Source organism: Haliotis rubra, unplaced genomic scaffold (assembly GCF_003918875.1).
Source record: "Haliotis rubra isolate DU_JTF1 unplaced genomic scaffold, ASM391887v1 Scf232, whole genome shotgun sequence".
In the NCBI taxonomy this organism is placed as follows: domain Eukaryota; kingdom Metazoa; phylum Mollusca; class Gastropoda; order Lepetellida; family Haliotidae; genus Haliotis; species Haliotis rubra.
In genome coordinates this window covers 811,924-835,510 of record NW_025766359.1, presented here as the reverse complement: position 1 = coordinate 835,510, position 23,587 = coordinate 811,924, and the positions used below count along the sequence as shown (strand labels likewise).

The following is a 23,587-nucleotide window of genomic DNA, read 5'->3' as shown; positions in this document are numbered from 1 at the left end:
CAAGTCATCCAATGCCCAGACTTGCTAACCAGATGTATATGTTTACATTGCCAGCTATTGTGTATTGTAACAAGATGCTGGACAGAAGATTTTGCTGAGCCACGAAGTAGTACTGTTCCGCCAAAGTGATATTTCACTGCAGTGAAAATATCGAATTTCTGTCACTGCGGTGAAATATAACTAACAAATCTCACTCTTTAACATATATAAATATTTACATTTTCAAAGATGGACACTTTTTAATGAAATAATTTCCTTACGCTGTATTGCATAGGCTGTATTTATGTCAAAAAAAGAAATATCTTGAATTATATTGCACTAATCTAGAAACATGTCGAGAGCGGATTCTAGCTGAAATGGGACAATCGAGATACCGCTGTGTGTGAGGGGTAGCCACGTCCCCGGGTCAGGTACGTTCTAAAGACGGCGTGTAAAGGCGTCCTAGATACGAGCCTGCCTGGAGTTGAGAGTGTCTCGCCGCTGAATACATTAGCGGCAAACTGTAAGTCGATGTACATTGTTGGCAGTATGTCTTGTAAGGTATACACACCTACATGGTATTCGTGATACATTTACTATGTAGGTACACACACCCCAGGCATGTGCTGATGTTAGGACTGGCTTGTATACCACAGAATGTGGGTCCTAGTCATCTGTGTGTCGTTGTTTAGGCGAAGTCAATGGTGACATACATTTCATATCGCCAGTAAGAGATAGTATCTGTAGGTCATTATGGGTCAGGGTAAGGCCACAAAAAAAATATCCTTGTTTCTCATCAATTTCTAAAACAAATATTTGTCGGGAGGATTTTCTTTTTACATTTTAGTTTATTTGATGTCCCAAACCCCTTGGCTTCTCTTGAAATTTACACCTTTACTCTGATAGAAAATAAAAACTTAGAAGTGTAAAACATTCATGCACATTTTGAGAGTCAAAGTTATTTTTTCTTGTTTAAAAAATCAAAAAAATCTTAGGGTCGGGTCGAATTTTGGATCGGGCGGTAATGAGAAACAAGAACAATGTTATATATGGCCTTACCTCACAAGTCATTATCAGCTCTATTAGTGCGTCAGTCTATAGTCCACTCAGGCAAATCTAAGCCAACCTGATCCTCTTACTGGAGAGGCTTGACAATGGCTTCATCCGTAATCACTTGCCTCAGTGTCTAACCGTCCATTTTCCAACTTGAATTACATCAGGCTGATCCCGCAATTATTTGATTTGTGTGCACTGTGATAAACGGATTTAACTAACAAAGGAAATACCTGTTTTACCTCTTGTTCCCAAGTGAGACATGTGCCACGTTATAAAGAATTCAATAGGCTAGATACAGGGATATGTAAACACATAGTCTGCAATATTAATGCAAACCCTGAAACAAATAGACCCAAGTACGTCCATGCAAATCTAGAAACTGTGGCCAGTCTGGATGTGGACTCCTTTTCATTATAGTTTGTGATTATTATTTAGGAACCGTTTGTCTGTAAATTATGTTCATTTCAGAGGGCAGATGTTAGGCAAGTTCTTCCCATATGCATGTTTTGATCATGTGGCAAACGAATTACGGGCCCATTTTTGTAATGCAAGAGTATATCGGAACGATCAAATGTGTCACTTGCACCCAACGCCAGTCGTACATGTACAGCCAGTATTGATCCTGCTCATCATGTGTAGTATCGATTATCATCCTCCTTAGCATTAATACTACCCATGTGATCCTATCAGTAGTAAGGCTAACATGTGGTTTTGTGAAAATAAGTCAGGAATCATTGTGATGGCAGGTTTGAGGGATTGTGTCAGTTCATTAGTTGTGATCAGACTTCTGCATGTTGCAGCAGTGAGTGCATTTAGTCCGCCCTTTCCCTACTACTCCGCGCTACATGTATGTCTAGCATGTTAGAATGACTGAGGGAAGTCTGCTTATTTAGGTTTTAAGATATTTCCGAAAAGGGTTTTGCATAGTGCACGCACGCACACACTCATCAGGACTCACTTTCAAACACACTCAATCATTCAACCACCGACTTGGTTACACACTCACGTGACCTCGCACACTCACGCTATCACATACTTAGTTATTCAGTCACCCCTGAATACACACATCGCTGTACATTCAGTTAGCGGATCACACACTCACTCATGCACACTCAACCAAACACTCATTTACTCGATCACCAGTCATTAACAATCTCTCACTAACTCACACTCTAATGCCATCAAACACTCCATCTCTCACCCAAGTCAATTTCAACTGCAGCCTCACAAGAATAGGTGTTTCTATTGCTTGGCATTTAAAGGCTGGTGGTACAAATGGTCCTTCTCAAGTTAAATTCGTCTTTAACGTGTCAGTCTTTCCTTCTGTTTGTAACTTGTCCTCCCAAATCTGGAAAGCCTCGCTTTGACGACGTTCATATATGTAATTATTGTGAACACAGAGACTGTGCAGTATGAAACATACAACAGATGTTGGTTTCTCTCTCATCACACCAGGTATTCAAGATGGTGTGGCTGTACGTTGTAGCTGCGGTGGTGGTTTTTCTTCTCCTGAAGGAGCTGATGAGACTTCCAACTGTCGGCAAATATGGGGAGCGTTACGTCTTCATCACCGGCTGCGACACCGGCTTTGGGAACCTACTGGCCAAACGACTGGACTCCCTCGGCTTCAACGTGTTTGCAGCGTGTTTCTCTGAAAGAGGAGCAGATGAACTGAGGAAAGTGTCGTCTGCCCGACTGAAGACGTTGTCGTTGGATGTGACTAAACCCGACAGTATTGTGAAGGCGCGTGCAACAGTAGAAAAACAACTTCCGTCAAATAAAGGTAATTATTTACGATTATTCCACTCTAAGCTATAACCGTACTGGAAAACTTCACGCATGCAGAATCACAGTTGATCCTCCTCTACAACTTCTACCTATACTACAGCAACCACGTTTACTGCTACAACTGCTACTGCCAATACTACCACAACCACTACTTCTACTACAACAATTACACCTGCTACTACTACTACTACTACTACTACTTCTACTATTACTACTACTACTACTAATGCTGTTGCTGCTGCTACTACTACTACTACTACTGCTGTTGCTGCTACTACTGCTGCTACTACTACTACTACTACTGCTGCTTGCTGCTGCTACTACTACTACTACTACTACTGCTGTTGCTGCTACTACTGCTGCTGCTACTACTACTACTACTTCTACTACTACTACTACTACTACTGCTGCTGCTTGCTGCTGCTGCTGCTGCTACTACTACTACTACTACTACTACTGCTGCTGTTGCTGCTACTACTGCTACTACTACTACTACTACTACTACGTACTACTACTACTTCAATCTACCTCAGAGAATGAATCTGAAACACCTTGTAGAATATATTAATAATGCCAGACTGACAGATATGTCCGTCAAAGGCATGCTGGGGATATCCCCAGTCACCAATTATTTATGACATCCTCAAATGAAAAGCAATGATGATTGAGAATAGAAGCTGAGTGACCCCAAAACATTGACATGAAAAACGTTATGTGCATGTATTACATAAATGGCTTTTTAAGTGGAATCTTTGGAGTTGTCCGACTAGTGACTAGTGACAATTTCACTGTTTAGCATATATGTCCCTGGGCCCCGTTTCACAAAACTCTCGTAAGCCAAAGGTCTCAATGCTACTTTTCTCGTAGCATTCGTACCTCCTATACTGTAAAATTGACTTACGATAGTCGTAGCGCTACTAGAGCTTTGTGTGTTCTGGTTTGTCTTCCTACAGGGCTGTGGGCAGTCGTCAACAATGCTGGTATAACCGGGGCACTTGGCCTGTCGGAATGGATGACAAGGCAAGATTATGAACGGTGTAACTCGATCAATCTATACGGCGTGATTGACGTTACAAGAATATTTCTGCCACTTGTACGCAAAGGTCAAGGACGCATAGTCAATGTCTCTAGCGTGATCGGAAGGATTGCAGCAGCGTTTGCACCGTATGTTGTCTCCAAATATGGCGTCGAAGGATTTACAGATTGTCTCAGGTTTGAATGTTCACATCTAACGCAAAATATTAGTTCTTTTCAGTGAAAGATCCCTTTGTCTAGTTAACTAGCTTAGTGTTGTCAGTATTGTAGAAGACTCGGGTTCCAATCCCAACATAGGAACGCAGTGTGAAGCCACGTATTGCCCGTACTGTGTGGTATGGCTGGAATACAGCAACAGGTGGCGTAAAATCTCATTCCCTCAGTCATCCTTTTGTCAAGGCTATTCAGTGGATATGTTGTGTTATACATGTACCTGATTTGTAGTTGTTTGAGTAGTAGCGGAGTGTTTTGTATTTCCAGACGAGAGGTTTTAAAGCAGGGTGTGACCGTCCATTTACTGGAGCCTGGCTACTTCAGAACAAACATGTTAAACACCGATGCTATGAAGACATCCTTTGAGAACAGTTTTAAGCAGACGGATCCGGATGTCCAACGATATTACGGAAAAGAATTCGTTCGGAAAGGTAACAAATATATATTCCCATCTGCGTGCATCCCCAACACACTTTGTTGCTCAGCTTGATATGTGTTTATTTATGTCGTATGTCCGTCCGTGGGTCAACACATCTTTGGCGGCTTAGCCGGAAGACGTTAGTCACTCGTGGCTACTCAGGTGAACACAGAGACTTTGTGAAGGTGTAAAGCAGTCACCTTGGTGCCCATATTTCATAACTCTCCCCCGCAGATTGGTCGTGGTGATGTTCATACTCTTGATCCACGAAGCCCATCCCATGCGGTTGAGATTGAAAAACATAACACTCCGCCCGTTGTCTTCCATTTCTATTTCTATGTCTTTGGAGAGCACAATTTGAAGTCGAACATAACTTAATATATCCATGATACATCCGCACATGACTGCTTTCGCCGTTTTGCTTTCTTTATGAAAGTATCCGTTTTATTATTTTGTAATTGGTGATTTTAGGAAATTTACATTTCTGAGAGTGGGAAAAGAGGAATGATGGGAGCGTTAGATCGGAATCTGTGTTAGAAGGATGTTCCGCACCAAATCAAGTCATTCCGTCGTGGGGCAATCGGAAGTTTAGCAGCTGGTGGGCTTTTACACCTCATGACTGACATGTTTAATAATAAATAACATAGGAAACAGATTTAGATTCTCTAATCTCTAATTTCTAGTGCTTCCGGTTTTTGACAAAGTCGCATGTGACGTAGCGTCCCCCAAGACGCACCTGGTTGTGGACGCCTACACACACGCCATCACCGCCATATTCCCCCGCACTCGCTACCTGGTGGGAAACGACTGCAAATACTACTTTAGATTGCTGTGGAATCTGCCTGAGTGGATCTCTGACCGGATACTCTCTGCTAACTATGAAGTGCCAGAAGGAGCTCTCTCTCGACGTTAAGATTAAGACAGGTTGGCCAAAAGAAATGTGACGGACAACGCAAATGATCTTGTCTGTCGTCCGGTCAAGTACTGGACTTCCGGACAAAATGAAAAATGAAATTAAAATGAAATTTACCCGAAAGATTACAAACGTTATGAAAATGTTCCTCGGATGAAATCAGTGGCCGAACACTGCAGATTTATTGTCGAAAACGTAAACATGATAACCCATCTATCGTCATTGAACAATGACCAGATTTTGTTTGTTTCAGCTACCATCCAACAATGGTGTATCCCTTCTTACGTCCATCAGTCTATTTAAACTCAGCAACCGGCGCACCATCTCTGGTGGTGCTGGAGACCTATATTGGATTGCGACATCTGTTGGGATCAAATCTTGGGTGTGTTGTACAACAACCTGACCAGTGTTGGATTGTTCTTGAGTTCATGGTAAAGAAGAGAATCTGATCTAATGTCCTCATCAGATGTTACTTCCTTGAGTAAATATATTTATCTGTATTGACATCAAGAAATATCAGACGCACATTTGTTCAGCTCCGACTAGGTCTTTTAGATTTAAGTATTATTGAAGATAGAAGATTGTCTGTAGAAAGAAATATGAGAATTTGTCCATTATGCACTTCATCTATTGAAGATGAAATTCATTTTATATTTGTATGTCCATATTATGATGATCTTAGAAGAAAATATATTTCAAGTAATTATCTATCAAAATATCCAACAATAGCCTTTGTCTCGATTCTCACTTCCAGAAATGAAACTGTTACCCGTAACCTTTCACTGTTTGTAAAGCATGCTGTTGTCTTGAGAAATGATAGGTTATCCAAGTAATTTCATTGTATTATGTATTATAGTTATGTATATGTATGTAACTCCTTGCATATGGGCCGGAAGACTTGTATACAATAAACTTGACTTGACTTGAGTACAGCAAAATTGTTTTAGCGATTTGGGCTCCTTAACAAACATGTCACAGACGCTATCTGTACAAATATGTTTAATTGTTTTCAATGTGGAACATGAATTTCGTGAGGTCATTTTAAAAGCATTCATTTCTGAACATTTATAAAGGTTATATAAGAACTGACTGATGTTTTGTGTTTAAGGATGAACAAAACCACCAATGTGCACATTCTGCAAATCAGTAAAGTAGTCTGTTGAGAAGTCTTCGAAGTCGATAATGCCACAGAGCCTACATAGCTGCTCCACTGGTGGGATTAGCCAATATTTGTTTGATGTATTTTTATGGAAGCATAGCCAATCAGTTGGGGTACTCTAAGGGCAAATACTCAAGCATTCTACCCATGAAAGGTATAGTTTGTTTCAAGGATGTCTGCAAAAATCCTAAATATGGATAATTTTGGTTACCCTTTATTTACGTTTGCGATTGCAAACTGTTTATTTGTAACATGTAAACTAATCATGAAGTCAGGCAAATCGAACTTACAAACCAGTTATCGTGTTACAATACAATGAATAGTACATATCTGTGTCGAGCCTCAGTTGAGTCATATATGACTAGCGCGTTCGGTTTTTAAATCACATTTAGCGTTCTTAAATCAGCGATAAAGGACCGCAAAACTGAAAACAGAATAGCTTTATCGTCTTAATATTCACCCACTCGAAAATAATCACTAAAATAAACTCAGGATAACCTGGCAGTAAGGCTTGATTTTAAGTTAAGTAACCTCTCACTCATACAAACACTCGTACTCCCATACGCACACGCACACGCGCAGACACACGGATATACGCACACAACCACCAAACCTCACCTATTGTTTGGTTTGACAAGACCGAATCTCTGACAACACTGGCCCTAGTCTGTGGCAGATCACGTTCATTCAACAATGAATTATTCTGTAACAGTGTTTGTGTTACTTCAAAACCTTAAAATCTCAATAACCCCACGAACATGGAGAATCTGTTGGTGCACCGGTGTTAACCCTGTTGATGGGGAGGTTTGCCCCCTGATAGATTCACTGTTGTCGACAGCTTGTGAACAGATGCGCATGGAAGTTAATTAACAACTAAACAAAATGCAACATAGTAACATATACTCATCTATAGCTGTGTATGAATTTGCTTTTTATCAGCAAATACAATATGTAAAAGTAGGTTGTTATCCATTTCGCCCAGAGCTTCGTACAGACTTCTACCATCATGTTATGCCAAAAAGATTATATTTATGAACTGAACTGAACGATATGAACATTACAAGATGTTATATCAGCTTGATATCCTCTTATTTATTTGATAACTTGGATGATATCTTAAATCTAAATGGAATGGATACATGCAGCCAAAAATGCGATGGTTGAAATTATATAAAATGAAATATGTATATAATTACTCTAAATGCAACTGAGTATCAATGCCAGTACCATTTGGTCGATATTTGATGAAAAAAACTGTTGACTGCAAAAAGTAAAGAAAAAAAACACATTTCAAATACAAAATTAGCTAACATCTCGATGTCTGCTTAACACGAAAAGTCCAACAGTCAATTCCCTTTATACATATATTGATTAATACATAATTATGCTTAAAGACAGGATGTTTAGCTGGGAGTGAAATCATTATGGTAAAATCGGTAAATCATTAAGTTAAACTTAAGAATTTCAGCCTAATTCCCCTCTTGTCATAATATTGGATTTGATTTTCCTAAATTTAACAATAACTTACAAAATGTACGTCAACACTATTAGGCAATGAGTGAATCCCCACGTTACTGACTCGTGTTATATCTGGTAACATTTTGACACAAGCATGTAATAACACTTTAACAGGTAAATTATCCACGGTTTACTCTACGACGTTAACCTAAAGTACAGTTTTCCATGCTCGGTTACACACGGGGGAAGTAGATCTTAAAAGATGTACAAAAAAAACGTATAGGCGGGTACAGTATCAATGGTATTCTATGTAAGAATAAATGTCTCAGAGTTATACCCGCTTTACGAAAAGCGGTTTGATCAAGTCGTTTCTGCAGAATACACCAACAAAGAGCACAGTAGTTCTTCTTTTCATGTATACTTTCATTATGATTCTCTGAAAACATACACTGTTGTTTGGAAACTACTTCGAAATGTTCATGACGTAATTGTTGTGGTCCGTCCTCTTTTTTAATCCATTACATAAAATATGTTATTTTAATTTGTATTAACACAATGAAATGAAAGGTGGCCGGATATGAAGTGATGTGGTCGGGGACCGAGAGACGATGAACCATAGCTGGGTACTGGTGGGTGCCGTTATCTTTTTCATCTCTTTTCGGGGATGACAGGGAGATGTCGAACAATGGTCGGATCGGTCACAGTTGGGTGATACAGAGGTGGACTCCGTATTCATCTCTCCTCTTTGCGGATATGTGAGGGAGATTATCATCAGGGACATAATGTAGCGTTGTTGGGGGCTTGTGTACCGTGATCGGGGACAGGGAAAAGATGGACATGGTGATAATGTACCGTCTTCGGGGTCACTGAGCCGATGACCCATGGTCGGAGACTGTACCATGGTTGGAGACAGGGAGATGATGTAACTAAGCTTCCGTTGGCACTGTTGCTTAACATTGTAATTAAGCGGAATAATGCTAAGTGTAACAGGGTTATGTGTTGTTGAAAACTTAAGAAGCACCACAACTAGTGGGGTGACAAAAGATGAACTCCACCGACTGTCACTGGTCTCAATTACGTAATTGTCTAACATGTATTTCACTTATTTTCGCAGAATTTCACTTTCACAGGATTCATCCGATACGGATGTTTTTACAGGCACAGCCTCACCTACATCTCTATCGTGGCTATCAACATCAGTTCGGCCAGGCGCATCAGGAAATAAGTGAGAGAACTCATGAATTAAAACTGATATTTGAGCTTTCTGCTCAGGGGATAAATGTGATAATTTCTCATCAAGGTAAGCTAACACGTAAGAATATCTTAACTTATCTTATATCTTAACATAATATCTGAAACATTATCAGTAAGGTGATCAAACTTCACATTGCTAACACCATCATCAATATTGTCAACGTGTTCAGCATTGCCTACAGTACAATCAGTAACTGGGGAGTGTGTGGCATAAAATTACCGATCAACAAATCTGATAATTGGCCTGTTTGGTTTCTACCTTGTCATGATATTTCTTAATCATGTTTACATAACACAACCTCTTTTGCTTACGACGGCAAGTCAGGACGACATAGTCTGAGCCTTTTTGTCAACAAGATATGGACCCTGATATTTAGCTCTCAGTGGTTGACTAGGAATGGGAAGTAAGACTGACACTTTTCACTAGTAATAAATTTCTTTCGTTTAACTTCCAGTCATATTTTGTTTTATTTTTTTGCTAGTGAAGCTTTCAAATTCTGTATGGCCAACTCACATGCTTTTGAAAGTGTTCCGAAATGTAGAAACATAGTGCAAAATATTGATCTCAGGATTGTGATCGAGCCATTGCTCTTTTAGATGTTTTAGTGGCCCGCGCACACTATGACTCAAAGGGACTAAACCCTAAACTTTCCTGAACTGACTCCCTGGCATGTACAGCAAACAGCTGTCATCCAAATCTCTCTATGTCTCAAAATAATGTCTTGATTATATTCTTCAAAATTTGATGAAACCTCTCTAAAGCTCCCTGTGACTCCAGATGATAAGCACAAGACTTAACCTGCTCAATACCCACCTGGTACATAACTTGTTGAAACACCTTAGACATAAAATTAGAGCCCAGATCAGACTGAACAACATCTGGCAAACCAACTGAGGTGAAAAACTTGTTTAAAAGCTTGACAATCACAGGAGCGACAATCCTACAAAGAGGAATGGCATTAGGAAATCTGGCAGAAGCACATATGATAGTTACCAGGTTACCAGACTTAGGTAGTGGACCAACACAATCAATGACTTACTCTCACAAAGAAAGTTCTCCTCAGAACCACCTGGAAAGAAGGCTTAGGTGCGATAGTCACAAAAGCATTTGGGGAACCTGCAGACTGATATTTAAACTAGAGTACGTCTGGCGTGCCTTGCAATGTTGAAAGAGGGAGCGTTTGAGGGAGAAGAAGAGTTTTTGAGCTTTTTCAGCTCAATTTCTTTCAAAAATTCCAATTTTCTGAATTCTATTTCTTTCTCCATTTCTAACTCTTTGTTCTTTCTCTTTTTCTATATCCAGTCTTTTTAGTTCTTCTTGTTTTCTATTTTCTTCTCATTGAAAAATGTAACTGAACTTAATTTTTTTTTTCATTTCCAAATGGTGGGAATATTCGTTTTAACCATTTCAAAAACTCCATGTTCAAAACCTCCCACATCAATATAGTGATTTAACACAAATTTCAAAATCTGAAATTTCCTCATAGCAGCTGCAGGTTTGGCCTCAAGTTCGAAATGTGCAGAAATTTGCAATAAATCTGATTTGTGCAAGTCAACGACTGTCTCAGGGTTAGGGGACTTAATAAAATTTTAAACACCATTTTGATGGTTTCACAATTAATTTGTTTGCAAAAGTTGAAATACATTTCTCACAAAACGTCTCAAATATTGGGTCATATTGGCTCACAAATCTAAAATATTAACTAAATGTCTATAGTGTTGATCCTTGATTTACTGATTGAAGTTTGTTGACAGCTGTTAAAAGTTGAATGTAGATGAGGCCTCTTGAGTGGCAGGTCTTGAAACATCAATGCTGGCAGACAGATGAGCGTAAATCCAAAGTCGTTCCTCCATACACCTCAACAACCATACCTTAAATACCTATTGTACATTTCTGGATTTTTCTCGTAAAACCCATGCCACACTACAATCATCTCATAGCTTACAGGATCCTACCAAAACCTGAGGCAAAACAAACACAGCGGAGGTAACTCCTCAGCCTACTCTTAACGGGTGAAAATACATAGTCTAAATTCAAGATGTGAGTTCAAATCCACACTCAGCGCTTTAAAATTTTGTGTCACATAACAACCACAAGTTAATCAATGTGACATTTTATTTAACACAAACACATCCTCATAACGCATTGTTATGTTCTCTGATCCATTTGATGACATGAAAATTGTTATTACTGTTCCAGTTCATTTTGAAGTGTGAAATCAGTTTCGTTCTTCAGATACCACAAGTGTTCCAACCAACATAGTCATTATGTTTACAAACGGCCTGGTCTAGAAAAACTATCAGTTTAGATGAAACATAAAGTAAACAAACTGTACAATGCACATAAATAACAGCACATTCACAATAACCAGTACTTGATTACGTACATCAGAGAAGAGTACAAAGTCGATTGTTACACACCGAGGAAGGAACGCGCCAGCGGAGACTCAAATCAGTACTAAGTATTGGTATCTGGTGTCTATTGGTGACGACAGATGCATATTACAAATATCTATACTACAGATAACATTGTACGTTGGTAAGTATTTGTCAGCTGTATGTCCTTGTACGTCTGTGCATGTGAACTCCATTAAAAATCAACTCATTTTGTGCTATCATTGTTGAGTTGATAGCTTCTAGCGACTGAGACTATTTGTGAGATTGGAGGACATGGTGGTATATCTCACAGTATGTATGTACTGATGTATTTAAGCACTAAAAGTTTTCACCCTGGTATTTTTAAGTAAGTTAAAAGTGTAACACGCCCATTATGGCGAGCACCTTATTTTGAGAGCAGCAACCGTTCAGTATGGCGGCCTTGGCTGTACAGATTATATTATCAAAAAAAAACCAAATGTCACCTTGACCAGGTGTTGTGAAAAATTACATTCCAAGCAACAGCTTACTACAAATACAAAATAGTATAATTCGATGTGTATGAGCCTTCTGGATATAGCCCACCAAAATATATGGATATAAGTGAACATGACAGTAACAGCTATACGGATGAGTGTGTGAATCCTTTGTTCGTCACACTGGGGATATACCTAGAAATAGGGAATCAAAGTACCCTTAAAATATGTTTTGGCCACATAATCAATTTGGTAGATACGTGCTTTCTCAACGTTTTTAATATCATTTACTTTAGCTATTAGTCGCCCTCTGTATGTTTAAATAATGATGTCCACAAGGTCATATGTCATTCACTAAACCCTACACACATATGCACCCGATCATCATTAAGAGTAAATGTGCATGTGCTATATAAGCTTTGACAAACATAGTAATTAAATGCCATTTAGAATTCCAGTTGGAATGTCAACATTTGACATTTTGAGACGATCACTGTGTGTAAGCTGTGAGAGTTTAAAGGCTGATTAGTGTACAGACTGAGGTGAACCTTGAACTGAAACAATGCCGTACTGAATTATCACAATCAAATTGATAAACATTATTTATCATCGAATGGTGTTTATGTGAGATCAAACAAAACCTCCCAGGAGATATCGTTTCAACAGTAGATTTTATACAATGCCCTGACGTCATCAGTTACGTGACTCTCAATGCTATACTTGTTGACGACACAGTACTATGACATCGCTGCACTGCAAGCCTAATGGCAGTTCCGTGTTCAGAGATATACATTTTTCATTGAAAACTAAATGAAGAGTGATTCTTTTGTGATAAATAGAGTCACACCCTCGTGTCTTCTGATATGAAATATAGCAGCACTCGTTGATAAAAGTAAACTATTACCGGCAAGCCTCGGGTATATGTAACTTTATCAACTTAATATAATTGATATCAGTAGACACTTATGTGGGATTCTCTATTTCTGTCAAGGACCAGACAGATCTTGCAGTTGAGAAAAGTTTCAGTGCAGTAAAAAGCAAATAGGAACAATAAATCACTCAAAGGTTCCTGGAAGTTCTTCAAGTATTACACAATTATGGCTTTCGAGCAGCTGTGCATTTTCTTTTCTCTCTCTCGCCACACCAGGTATTCAAGATGCTGTGGCTGTACTGTAGCTGCGATGGTGGTTTTTCTTCTCCTGAAGGAGCTGATGAGACTTCCAACTGTCGGCAAATATGGGAGAGTTACGTCTTCATCACCGGCTGCGAAATCGTGTTTCTCTGAAAGAGGAGCAGACGAACTGAGGAAAGTGTCGTCTGCCCGACTGAAGACGTTGTCGTTGGATGTGACTAAAACTGACAGTATTGTGAAGGCGCGTGCAACAGTAGAAAAACAACTTCCGTCAAATAAAGGTAGTTACCTAAAGACAGTTGCACATGTATCAGTTCGAAATACGGAATTGCAACAACCTGTCATTGAGTGTGTCGGATGGGTCATTGGATTCAACCAGGTCATGGTGAGACACATACACTGGTTTTTACTCGAGCATTTTCAACAAACAGGATACCCGAAACCGGGCGTGTGTGTATGTGTGCGCGCTCGTGTGTATGCGCGTGTGAGTGTTTCATCATGTAATAGATTATGTTCTTGTGCAAGTGTAAACTGATATATTTTAAAATACAGGAAATGTCTTTGAGTGATTACTTCATATTTGAGTGTATTTGGTCTTGCAATTTCGCCAATTGTGACTTGAAGGTGCTGTGTATGTGCTGCTCCATATTTTGCTGACTGCACAGCAACCTCTACCCTGCAAAACCAAAAACTTAGCAACTCTCATGTACTGTACATCATAGTACATGTTTCATAACATACACGACATCATGTACAAAGTGTAATAAATATTGTCCAAAAACCAGTTTTTATGTATCACCGCACTAAAATATTGTTTACATAGTTTGATAAATAATTGTTTCATGATGAATATTCATCTGGCTGAGGGTTTGACAATTTTGTTTTGAATATCTGAAAGTAGTTACCGAAATAATGTTAACCATGCCATCAAGGTTATTTATCGAGCTGTTGACTGATTTGTGACACTATGACTTTTTGTGTGAATAAAAACGTCACCATAAATGGGAAAGGTCATATATTTATATCTTTTATTATGCTACGAGAACTGCTATTTATTAAAACAATATACATCATTATCAATATATTTACAGCATGCCAAAGAACAACAATTTGACACATGCAAATCTCTGTAATCTATCCAAAGTAAAGTTTACAATGCATTTTCTGTCAAATTTGCAAAGCAACAAACAATTTCTTTCTTGTAACTTTGAGTCATTCTGTCACCTGAACTTGCATACAGTCATCCCTTAGGCTTGGAATAGAGTAAAATTATATGTTAAGCCTACCAACTAGTTTATAAACTATTTATGTTAATAGCTCAAGTAGTTATATATAAGCCAATTGTCTCCATTGATTATATCTATTAAATAGTTCCTATCAAATATAAATATTAATACGTAAAAATAGTTTATAATTTGGAATAGTTACTGAAAATATTGTTGCAGCATAACAAATGTATTTAGAAAATAAATAACAAATGAAAATATTCCAATTGGAAATTGCATATTTTATTTGAAAATGAGTCAATGTGGCCAAATATGAATAGAACACCAACTTGATAAAGTTGGTAACACATGACTGTTTTATAAATAGCAGTGTATTAATTGATAGTTTTATCATATTCAATGAATACCATTTACTCAAATGCATTTCACGTTAACCATGTCATTGATGCCCAGAATATATTTTTGACAAACACTGTCCGCGATACTGTGAAAAGAAACACGTTTAGCGATAGAACTGCGCTGGTTGTCAAAATATATTATAGCTAAAGAAAGGTACTCATATGTTTTCGAATTGACTCATGGTTGTCGGTTGTCAGTGAGGAACCGATAACCCTTGAAGGAATAATAAATTTCCGATCGTATCGTCCCAAAATTAGTCAATTATTACGACTATCACCAGCTGTGACAGTCAAGCATGGTAGTACATTTGGTCCGGTCTAATAAGGTCATATTGGCGGTCGCGCAATTTGAAACCAGAAATGGTTCTTTAGTATTCACTTGTCACCGAAATCTAGTACCGGAAGTAGCGCCTCGCGAGACTTACGGGCCCTATAGCAGCACATTGAACACCGGGCTTAGTAACCAGTCCCTGATAACGCAACCCAGAGAAGAGGACAAAGTCGATCGTTACACACCGACGAAGGAAACGCACTAGCCGAGACTCGCATCAGCATAAAGTATTGGTGTTTAGCACCAACCGACAACAGATGCATATTACACATATCTAAAATACAGATAACATTGAAGGTTGGTAAGTATTTGCTAGCTGTATGTCCTTTCATGTCACTTTTGTGCGCGTGACCCCATTCAAAATCAACCCATGTTTGTGCTTGCCAAGCACGACTGGGGGAGAAATTATAGTTGGGTCTTTAGCTCCTAGCGACGGAGACTATTTGTGCAATTGGAGGATATGTTGGTATATCTCAAGAAGAAGATTTTTCATATCTCTACGACAGCATGTATGTACCGATGTACTAAAGCACTAAAAGTATTTACTTAGTATTTTCACGTACGTTAAATGTTTAACACGCCCATTATGGCGAGAACCGTTTTTTAAGATGAGCCACCGGTTAGTATGGCGCCCTTATCTATGCAGGTTACATGTTCATTTCACCTTGACCAGGTGTTGTGATAAATTACAGTCCAAGCAACAGCTTGGTGTTAAGTCCTACAAATTCTAATCGGGAATGTGTTACCTATGATCACGGTATCATTCTACTGAACACGATAATTTAATTCGATGTGTATGAGCCTTCTAGATATAGTCCACCAAAATATTCTCTGCTTGTGGATAAAAGTGAATATGACAGTAAGAGCTATACGGATGAGTGTGTGAGTCCCGTGTTCGTCACACTGGGGATATACCTAGAAATACGGAATAGAAAAAAAAATTAAAATATGTTTGGGTCACAAAATCAATTTGGTAGATGCGTGCTTTCGCAATGTTGCCAATAATATAATATATTGTAGCTGTTAGTCGCCCTCTGTATGTTTAAATAATGACGTCCACAAGGTCATATGTCACTCACTAAATCCTTGGCAGTTGTGTACATGATCATAATCAAGAGTAAGTGTAATTCATTACAGATATATAAGCCTTGACAAATAAAACTCCAGTTAGAATGTCAACATCTGACATTTTTAGACGATCAGTGTGTGTAAGTTTAAAGGCTGAATAGTGTACAGACTGAAGTGAACCTCAAACTGGAACAATGCAATACTGAATTGTCACAAATATATTGATTAAAAGTTTTTCTGACAAGGACCAGACAGATCTTGCTATTGAGAAATGTTCAGTGTAGTAAAAATCGAATCGAGTATTATGCACTAATGAAACAATAGGAGCAAGAAATCATTCAAAGGTTCCTGGAAGTTCTTCAAGTATTATACGTTTATGGTTTTCGATTTTTTTTGTTCAATTTTATGAACAGCTATGCATTTTCTTTTCTCTCTCTCACCACACCAGGTATTCAAGATGGTGTGGCTGTACGTTGTAGCTGCGGTGGTGGTTTTTCTTCTCCTGAAGGAGCTGATGAGACTTCCAACTGTCGGCAAATATGGGGAGCGTTACGTCTTCATCACCGGCTGCGACACCGGCTTTGGGAACCTACTGGCCAAACGACTGGACTCCCTCGGCTTCAACGTGTTTGCAGCGTGTTTCTCTGAAAGAGGAGCAGACGAACTGAGGAAAGTGTCGTCTTCCCGACTGAAGACGTTGTCGTTGGATGTGACTAAACCTGACAGTATTGTGAAGGCGCGTGCAACAGTTGAAAGACAACTTCCGTCAAATAAAGGTAGTTACCTAAAGACAGTTGAACATGTATCAGTTCGAAATTAGGAGATAAACGTACTGTGTTTGGAAATTAAATGAATGTTAGACCGAATTGATAGTCTCTAAATTTCATTTGAAGCCGAACGCGTAATTTCAGGTTTCAAATGATTAATTTAGAGACTATCAATCGGTCTAACATTCATTCCAAACACAGATGTTTATGTTTATCTCCCTTCTACCATAACTGATTTAACGTCGAACTTCCTCGTCCTGCGGAAGACACTGCGTAATCCGGCATGGGATGAGAGGCGAATTGAACTCGTCTGATAAAGGAGTGGTAGGTTCCTTTCGTATTTTTTTTAACATTGCAACATAAAAAATATTCTGTCCAAAGAAAACAAACTACTGTTTATTCAATGCAATAATGTAACACCTAAGAGCTTGGTTTTTATAATCATAACCCCACAAGACGGAAACCAGCCTATTGTTTTGTGTGCCGTGTTACTGTACCCCCTGGCCACACTAATGACATTTTGAACGATGCAACGGGACATGATGGAGTATGAGTGGCAAATTTTGTGTTTCACCTGACAGTTATCTTGCGAATTTCCCATTCTGAACGGAAACAAATATACCATTTACCAGGTAGGTAAATGTTTACGAACGTTTTGCCGCACAAATAGGGATAGATAGGGATGTATTGTTACAAGGTTTTCTGATTTATATGTTAGAAATTGTTTGTTTATGTGTGGGGCTGTGTATTGTAATTGAGTTTGAATATTTTTATAATAGAAGGTAATAATTATGATAGTGAGGTCCCCTAATAATTGTGGAGGAGAAATCGTATAATTGTATTTTTCGAGTTATAATAAATGTTTCATCAGCATTTCCGTCTGTTGTATTGATATTAGTCATGTTGGTGGCCAAGCTGAAGTAGTGCGGCAGTGTTGTATACGTTCGCAGTGAAGCGCCGTGAAATCAGACGCATTTTCAATCCAAATTGATACCGTCTGATTTTATGGCTTGACCAATCAAATTCGAGCATTTCACGTAGCCATGGTAGAATACGGAATTGCAACAACCTGTGCATTTCTGGGTTTGTCAGATGGCACATTCGATTCAGTCAGGTCATTGGTCACATATATTTGTTTTTTACCTGTCATTTTTGACAAACAGGATACCGTATAGTGTGTGTCGCGTGCGTATGCGGGTATGTTTGTTTTCATCATGTAATAGGTTATGTGCAAATGTAAACTGATGCGTTGTTTAAACAAAACATCGGGTTCACACTTTATAGACATTTGAGAAATCAACCCCTTTTCATGATGTGCTTGCCACAGGGCCATGCTGTCAGTTGTCCGTGTTTATCACAGGCGCAGACTTCAAAACACACTGTTTCTTTTGGCACAGGTTTATGGGCAATTGTGAACAATGCAGGAATATCAGGCGCCGTAGGTCAGATAGAGTGGCTGACAAGAGCGGATTATGAACGTTGTCTGTCCGTCAATCTGTACGGTGTCATTGATGTCACGAAAACCTTCCTACCCCTTGTGCGCAGATGTCGTGGTCGTGTGGTCAATATATCAAGCATGATGGGAAGGATAGCTGCCACGTCTGCCCCCTATGTTGTGTCCAAATATGGTGTTGAAGGTTTCACAGATTGTCTCAGGTTTGTATACTTACAAAAAATTGACTGGTTTAGTTTGAAATGTAAAGGTTGAAATAATATAATAATTATATAGTTGTGTTTTCAGTATTGTGTTCAGTGGACATGTGTGCATGTGTATTTTTACATGTAAACACTGACATGCTCCTGGTACCAGCCATGTATGGTATCGGGATATTAGGGTTTGCCAAACTTAAAACACTAGTCATACACTGAGGACTGCTTCATTATCCCCCGCAATGCGTTTTGCGGGGGGTATTAAAATGGACCCTGTCCGTGCGTGCGTCCGTCCGTCCGTGCACATTTGTCTTTTCCGGAGCAGAACTCTAAAACCGTTCAATATTTCTTCACCAAACTTGGCGAATACATGGATGTGGTGGTGTACTGGTGCCTTTTGGTAGTTTTGGAATTTTGAATTAAATATTTTTGGCGTTTCCATGGCAACAAGTTCGACTTTGACTGAAATTGGTGGTAGTGCTCTTTTCCGGAGCAGAACTCTAAAACCGTTCAATATTTCTTCACCAAACTTGGCACACAGATAGATATGGTGGTGTACTTGTGCCTTTTGGTAGTTTTGGAATTCTGAATAAAATATTTTTGGCGTTTCCATAGCAACAAGTTTGACTTAGACTGAAATTGTGGTAGTGCTCTTTTCCGGAGCTGAACTCTAAAACTGTTCACTATTTCTTCACCAAACTTGGCACATAGATAGATCTGGTGGTGTACTGGTGCCTTTTGGTAGTTTTGGAAATCTGAATAAAATATTTTTGTCATTTCCATGGCAACAAGTTTGACTTAGACTGAAATTGGTGATAGTGCTCCTTTCTGGAGCAGAACTTTCAAAACCTTTCAATACTCTCCTTCCACTTTACTATATACACACCTAAATATTTGACATAATCATAACTCGTAAACATAATCATGAAGAGTATTTTGCCATTGCGGGGGATATTGATGATTCTGTCTTCTTGTTATGATTTATCTGCACTCATGTTAACATTATGTTGTTCGTGTTGTCGCCGGGTCTTGAAACTCTCTTCTCGATCCAGTGACTGTAGCGCCTTGCCTGCTCATCGCTGACCGACAATGGGCACAGCCTGGCACCTTTAAACGTATAAGGGAATTTGTTGTCCATAAATATTATTCAAAACATCGCATATGTTCATATGGTTTGATATTGGTTATCGGTGTCGGTGAGCTTATACATATTTTGGCAACTTTGCTTGACACGTCGTAGCGGGGTTATATATTTCCATGTAGATATTATTCATGTATGTATGGTCATGTTGTCATCTTACTGGTACCTTTGGGTAGCTCATCTCCTATTATATCTGCTGTTGGTTCAGTAGTTGGTTTGCTATTCGTGCTTTCCTTATTTAAGAAAACGCAATTCTGGTCATTCCTAGGTCTCTGTTGACAAACATGTGTTGGGCACCCAGAGGTGCTTCAAACGAATGGTCGTGGCGAAAGGTTCACGACTCACGTATCGGGTCAGTATCGGGTCAGAATCTCCCGTTGGAGTGGTCTTCTGTTGTTGCCCTTGATAGGGCCTGTTGGTTGGTTGGTGTTTCCGCCTAAGTGTACTGATGATAGAGTGACAGTAACCAAGCTAACGCCCAATGGCCAGCTGCAATGCATTCCGACTATCTGCTTTCTCAGTCCCCATGAAAGTCTTCTCCACCCCATGTCATTCATCCATGTTATTTATTCACAGGTTTTATAGCTTTGAACGGCCCGGCAGAGATACTGCGTTTCGTGACATGGATGGGAAGCAGGCTACACATGCATGTGGACTGCATGAAATACACAATGCCATTTAGAAAGTGGTCAAATATAACATATGTTATAGTTGGGATTACACTTTCTTAGTAAAGTAACGAGACTTTGTGTAGCCCTCTGATTAATTGGCACGGCTCCCACGGCCGAAAGCTATGAAATACACAATGCCATTTACAGGGGTACACAAAGTCCGCATTCTAGACTACCAGTTGTACAACTTCCATTTTTGTGGAAGCCGCGTAGGCTGAGCGCTAGCACTTTGTGTGCTGGCGATTAGGTGCCTGACTCTGAGGGTGTGGGTACGAATCCCGGATGGGCCTCAACCTAACAAAAGTACTGGAATCTGTACTTTACTGAGAAAGTGTAATCCCAAATGTAACATATGTTACATGTGGGCTGCAATTTGGCAACCCTTTCAAATTGAAACCTTGTTTTTCAATATCTGAAATGTGCTACTAAACAATGGAATCATTGACATATGATCAGTATGGTGGAATAGATTAGGGGGTGCTTAATTCAGTTCCATGTGTATATATTCCGTGATGGAGCCTGATGCTTGTTGTAAGCTGTCCTTCGTCTTTGGTGTCGTCATTCACATTCCAAATACTCTGTCGGAGATCTCGATGTTGTGAGACAATAACCGGATCTAGTTGCTGATTTATCGAGAGCACATAGAAAGGTCTCAGAGCGTCGTCCGGATTAACTTGCGTCTGGATTAACGAATGCTCGAAATAACTGTCTGGGACACGCAGTAATGTCCCACTGTTGTTTCCCGGGAGTCTGGGTTCCTGCCGACAGACATTCAAGGCAGCTTGGTCTCGTTGTGAATCCACAGCACTCATCACTGGGGGAGCGGGATTGTCGCCACATTAGATCAAAGCTCTCACATATTTTTCATGCATACTTTAACAATTCAGATTCAGTTTCAAAATGTTACGGATTGGAAAAGGCAGAGATTTTTAGATGTGTCAAATTATAACTCACACACACCAAAGTCATGTTTTGTTTTCTTAATTTCAGACGTGAGGTTTTAAAACAGGGCGTTAGTGTCCATTTACTGGAGCCTGGCTTCTTCAGAACAGATATAGTGAATGTGGACGCCATCACCAAGTCCTTCCAGACATGTTTCAATCAGACAGACCCAGAAGTACAGCGTTACTATGGAGGCGAATTCGTCCCGAAAAGTATGACTTTAAGTAAAGCATCTCGATATCAAATAACGAATCGGAAAGTCCTGTTTAGCAGAAGAAATGACGCTGTAGTGAAGCATTCTACTTGTGAGAGTAGGTCACTGTGAAGTCAAGCGTTTCATGATCTACGATTACTGTACGCCCAGTATTTGTGTGCCTTCGTACCCTAGTGGCATGGGGTGTTACTCATCATCCTTGACACTGTTCCTGTCATATTTGGAGTTACAGTATATGGTAATAATGGTAACAAAACTTTAAGACGCAACCATTTTGGCGGGTGTCATGGAGTTAAGAGATACTCCCAACCTGTCCAGGATATTGCAAGCCCAATTGTTTCGCAATTACAATATTATAAATGTTTCAAACTGTTTTCTTTCATATCCAGTGAAAACCAGAATTACCGAGATGCTGGAGAAAGTGGCGTCCCCCAAGACGCACCTGGTTGTGGACGCCTACACACACGCCATCATCGCCACGTTCCCCCGCACTCGCTACCTGGTGGGAAACGACTGTAAATACTACTTTAGATTGTTGTGGAATCTGCCTGAGTGGATCTCTGATCGGGTCCTCACGGCCAATTTCCTGGTGCCAGAGGGTGCAGTGTAGAACATACCAGAAGAAAGAACATTTACCATTATACGCGGAATATATTGAGTAAAACATGACGACGGTACATGAACAGTACAACGTGATATCTCATAACTTACCTACTGACACAGTTGAAATCTGAACGAATGTTAATTTATTCAGCTTCTGTTCCTTTATATGTATTTGCATGATTTTCGTTCATGTATATTTTAGTTTAAAAGCATGAGAAATTCAACCTCATCCAAGAATTGTAAATATGCCTCATTATCTGGACACTAAAATGGAGATGATATATACGGTATCATGAAATTGCCGATGGTAAACATATCTGAGTATATAAAGTTGCTTTTGTTCAAATTATTATTTGGTTATGCTGCGAAACTATTGTGCCTGTCCATGTATGGTCATTGGATGAAGTGACGAAGCCCATGTCCAATTTGATAGCCACTTTAACCTCTGTTTTCAAGCATCGTTCTTATAAAGAGGTCTTGTGTGAAACTTGTCGAGAGACAAGTAGATACAGAACATGGAAGAGAGACAACAGGTCACGCTCGTCATCCCTAACGAGATACGAGATGCTTCTTTCCTGACTTTCCATGGGAATCACATGTTAGAAGTTTGCCTTCAACGTTACTTGTCTGTCGATATCGCTATTGTAATCTGCTTTTTTACTGATTTCTAAACGTTAAGAGTTCGGATCACAATGGTCTTGTTCCATCTTCAAACATGCCAGATGCACGTAGCCGTTTCCGACGTGACAGACACAGCATCTAAATAACCCTGAGTTTATAACAATAGCAGAACAACATTCAATGTAAACTTCGCAGTTCGCCCCGACCATGTCCATGAACACATCATTGAAACATGCTTACACGAAACCGGCGTATTTCCAAGAAATTTATAACTCGTTGTGAATGGAATAATCATTTTCTTAATCCATGTACAATTCTACAACTTGGTTCCCAAATATTATCCGTCCAAAATGGAATACCCTCTACCTTGAACGGTTCAATGAAAAAAAAGGTCTATCAAACACAATATATGATAGATTCAGAGTTCAGCGTGCTGTTAATTCAGCATCCAAGTATGAGACACTCCATGGAAGTGCAGCTGATGGGACTGTTCAAGTAGTACCATTAAAGCACTGTGAGAACCAAAATCTTGAAAAAAGGATGCAGCTGTTAAGTAAGGAAACGGAAGGCGACATGTCAGATGAACCGAATAGATGCCCAATTACATTTGAGAAGATGTCTTCCAATTCTGCCCACAGTCCCATTCTGCCTACACGTTAAAACAACATGATACGGTCCAGTGATACGGAAGTAAGGTT

At 39.4% G+C, this 23,587-nt stretch overlaps 2 protein-coding genes across 3 annotated transcripts; both read left to right on the top strand.

Annotated features, from left to right (window-relative positions):
• Nucleotides 1-382: 382 nt before the first annotated feature.
• On the top strand, nucleotides 383-6,329 carry LOC124278165 (retinol dehydrogenase 7-like). Of its 2 annotated transcripts, none has more exons than XM_046713902.1 (6): nucleotides 383-502; nucleotides 2,491-2,818; nucleotides 3,777-4,035; nucleotides 4,339-4,502; nucleotides 5,173-5,413; nucleotides 5,656-6,329. In XM_046713902.1, the coding sequence occupies exons 2-5, from the start codon at nucleotides 2,500-2,502 to the stop codon at nucleotides 5,400-5,402; spliced, it is 972 nt and encodes a 323-aa protein (XP_046569858.1). In that variant the 5' UTR covers nucleotides 383-502; nucleotides 2,491-2,499; the 3' UTR covers nucleotides 5,403-5,413; nucleotides 5,656-6,329. The 2 variants fall into 2 exon arrangements, with proteins under 2 accessions (XP_046569858.1, XP_046569857.1); XM_046713901.1 differs by lacking the exon at nucleotides 383-502 and adding an exon at nucleotides 1,163-1,287.
• A 9,080-nt stretch (nucleotides 6,330-15,409) lies between these two features.
• Nucleotides 15,410-22,614, top strand: LOC124278168 (retinol dehydrogenase 7-like). The gene is made up of 5 exons (XM_046713905.1): nucleotides 15,410-15,513; nucleotides 16,729-17,056; nucleotides 18,445-18,703; nucleotides 21,500-21,663; nucleotides 22,055-22,614. Exons 2-5 carry the CDS (start codon nucleotides 16,738-16,740, stop codon nucleotides 22,273-22,275), a joined length of 963 nt encoding a protein of 320 aa, XP_046569861.1. The 5' UTR covers nucleotides 15,410-15,513; nucleotides 16,729-16,737; the 3' UTR covers nucleotides 22,276-22,614.
• The last annotated feature ends 973 nt before the right edge of the window (nucleotides 22,615-23,587 follow it).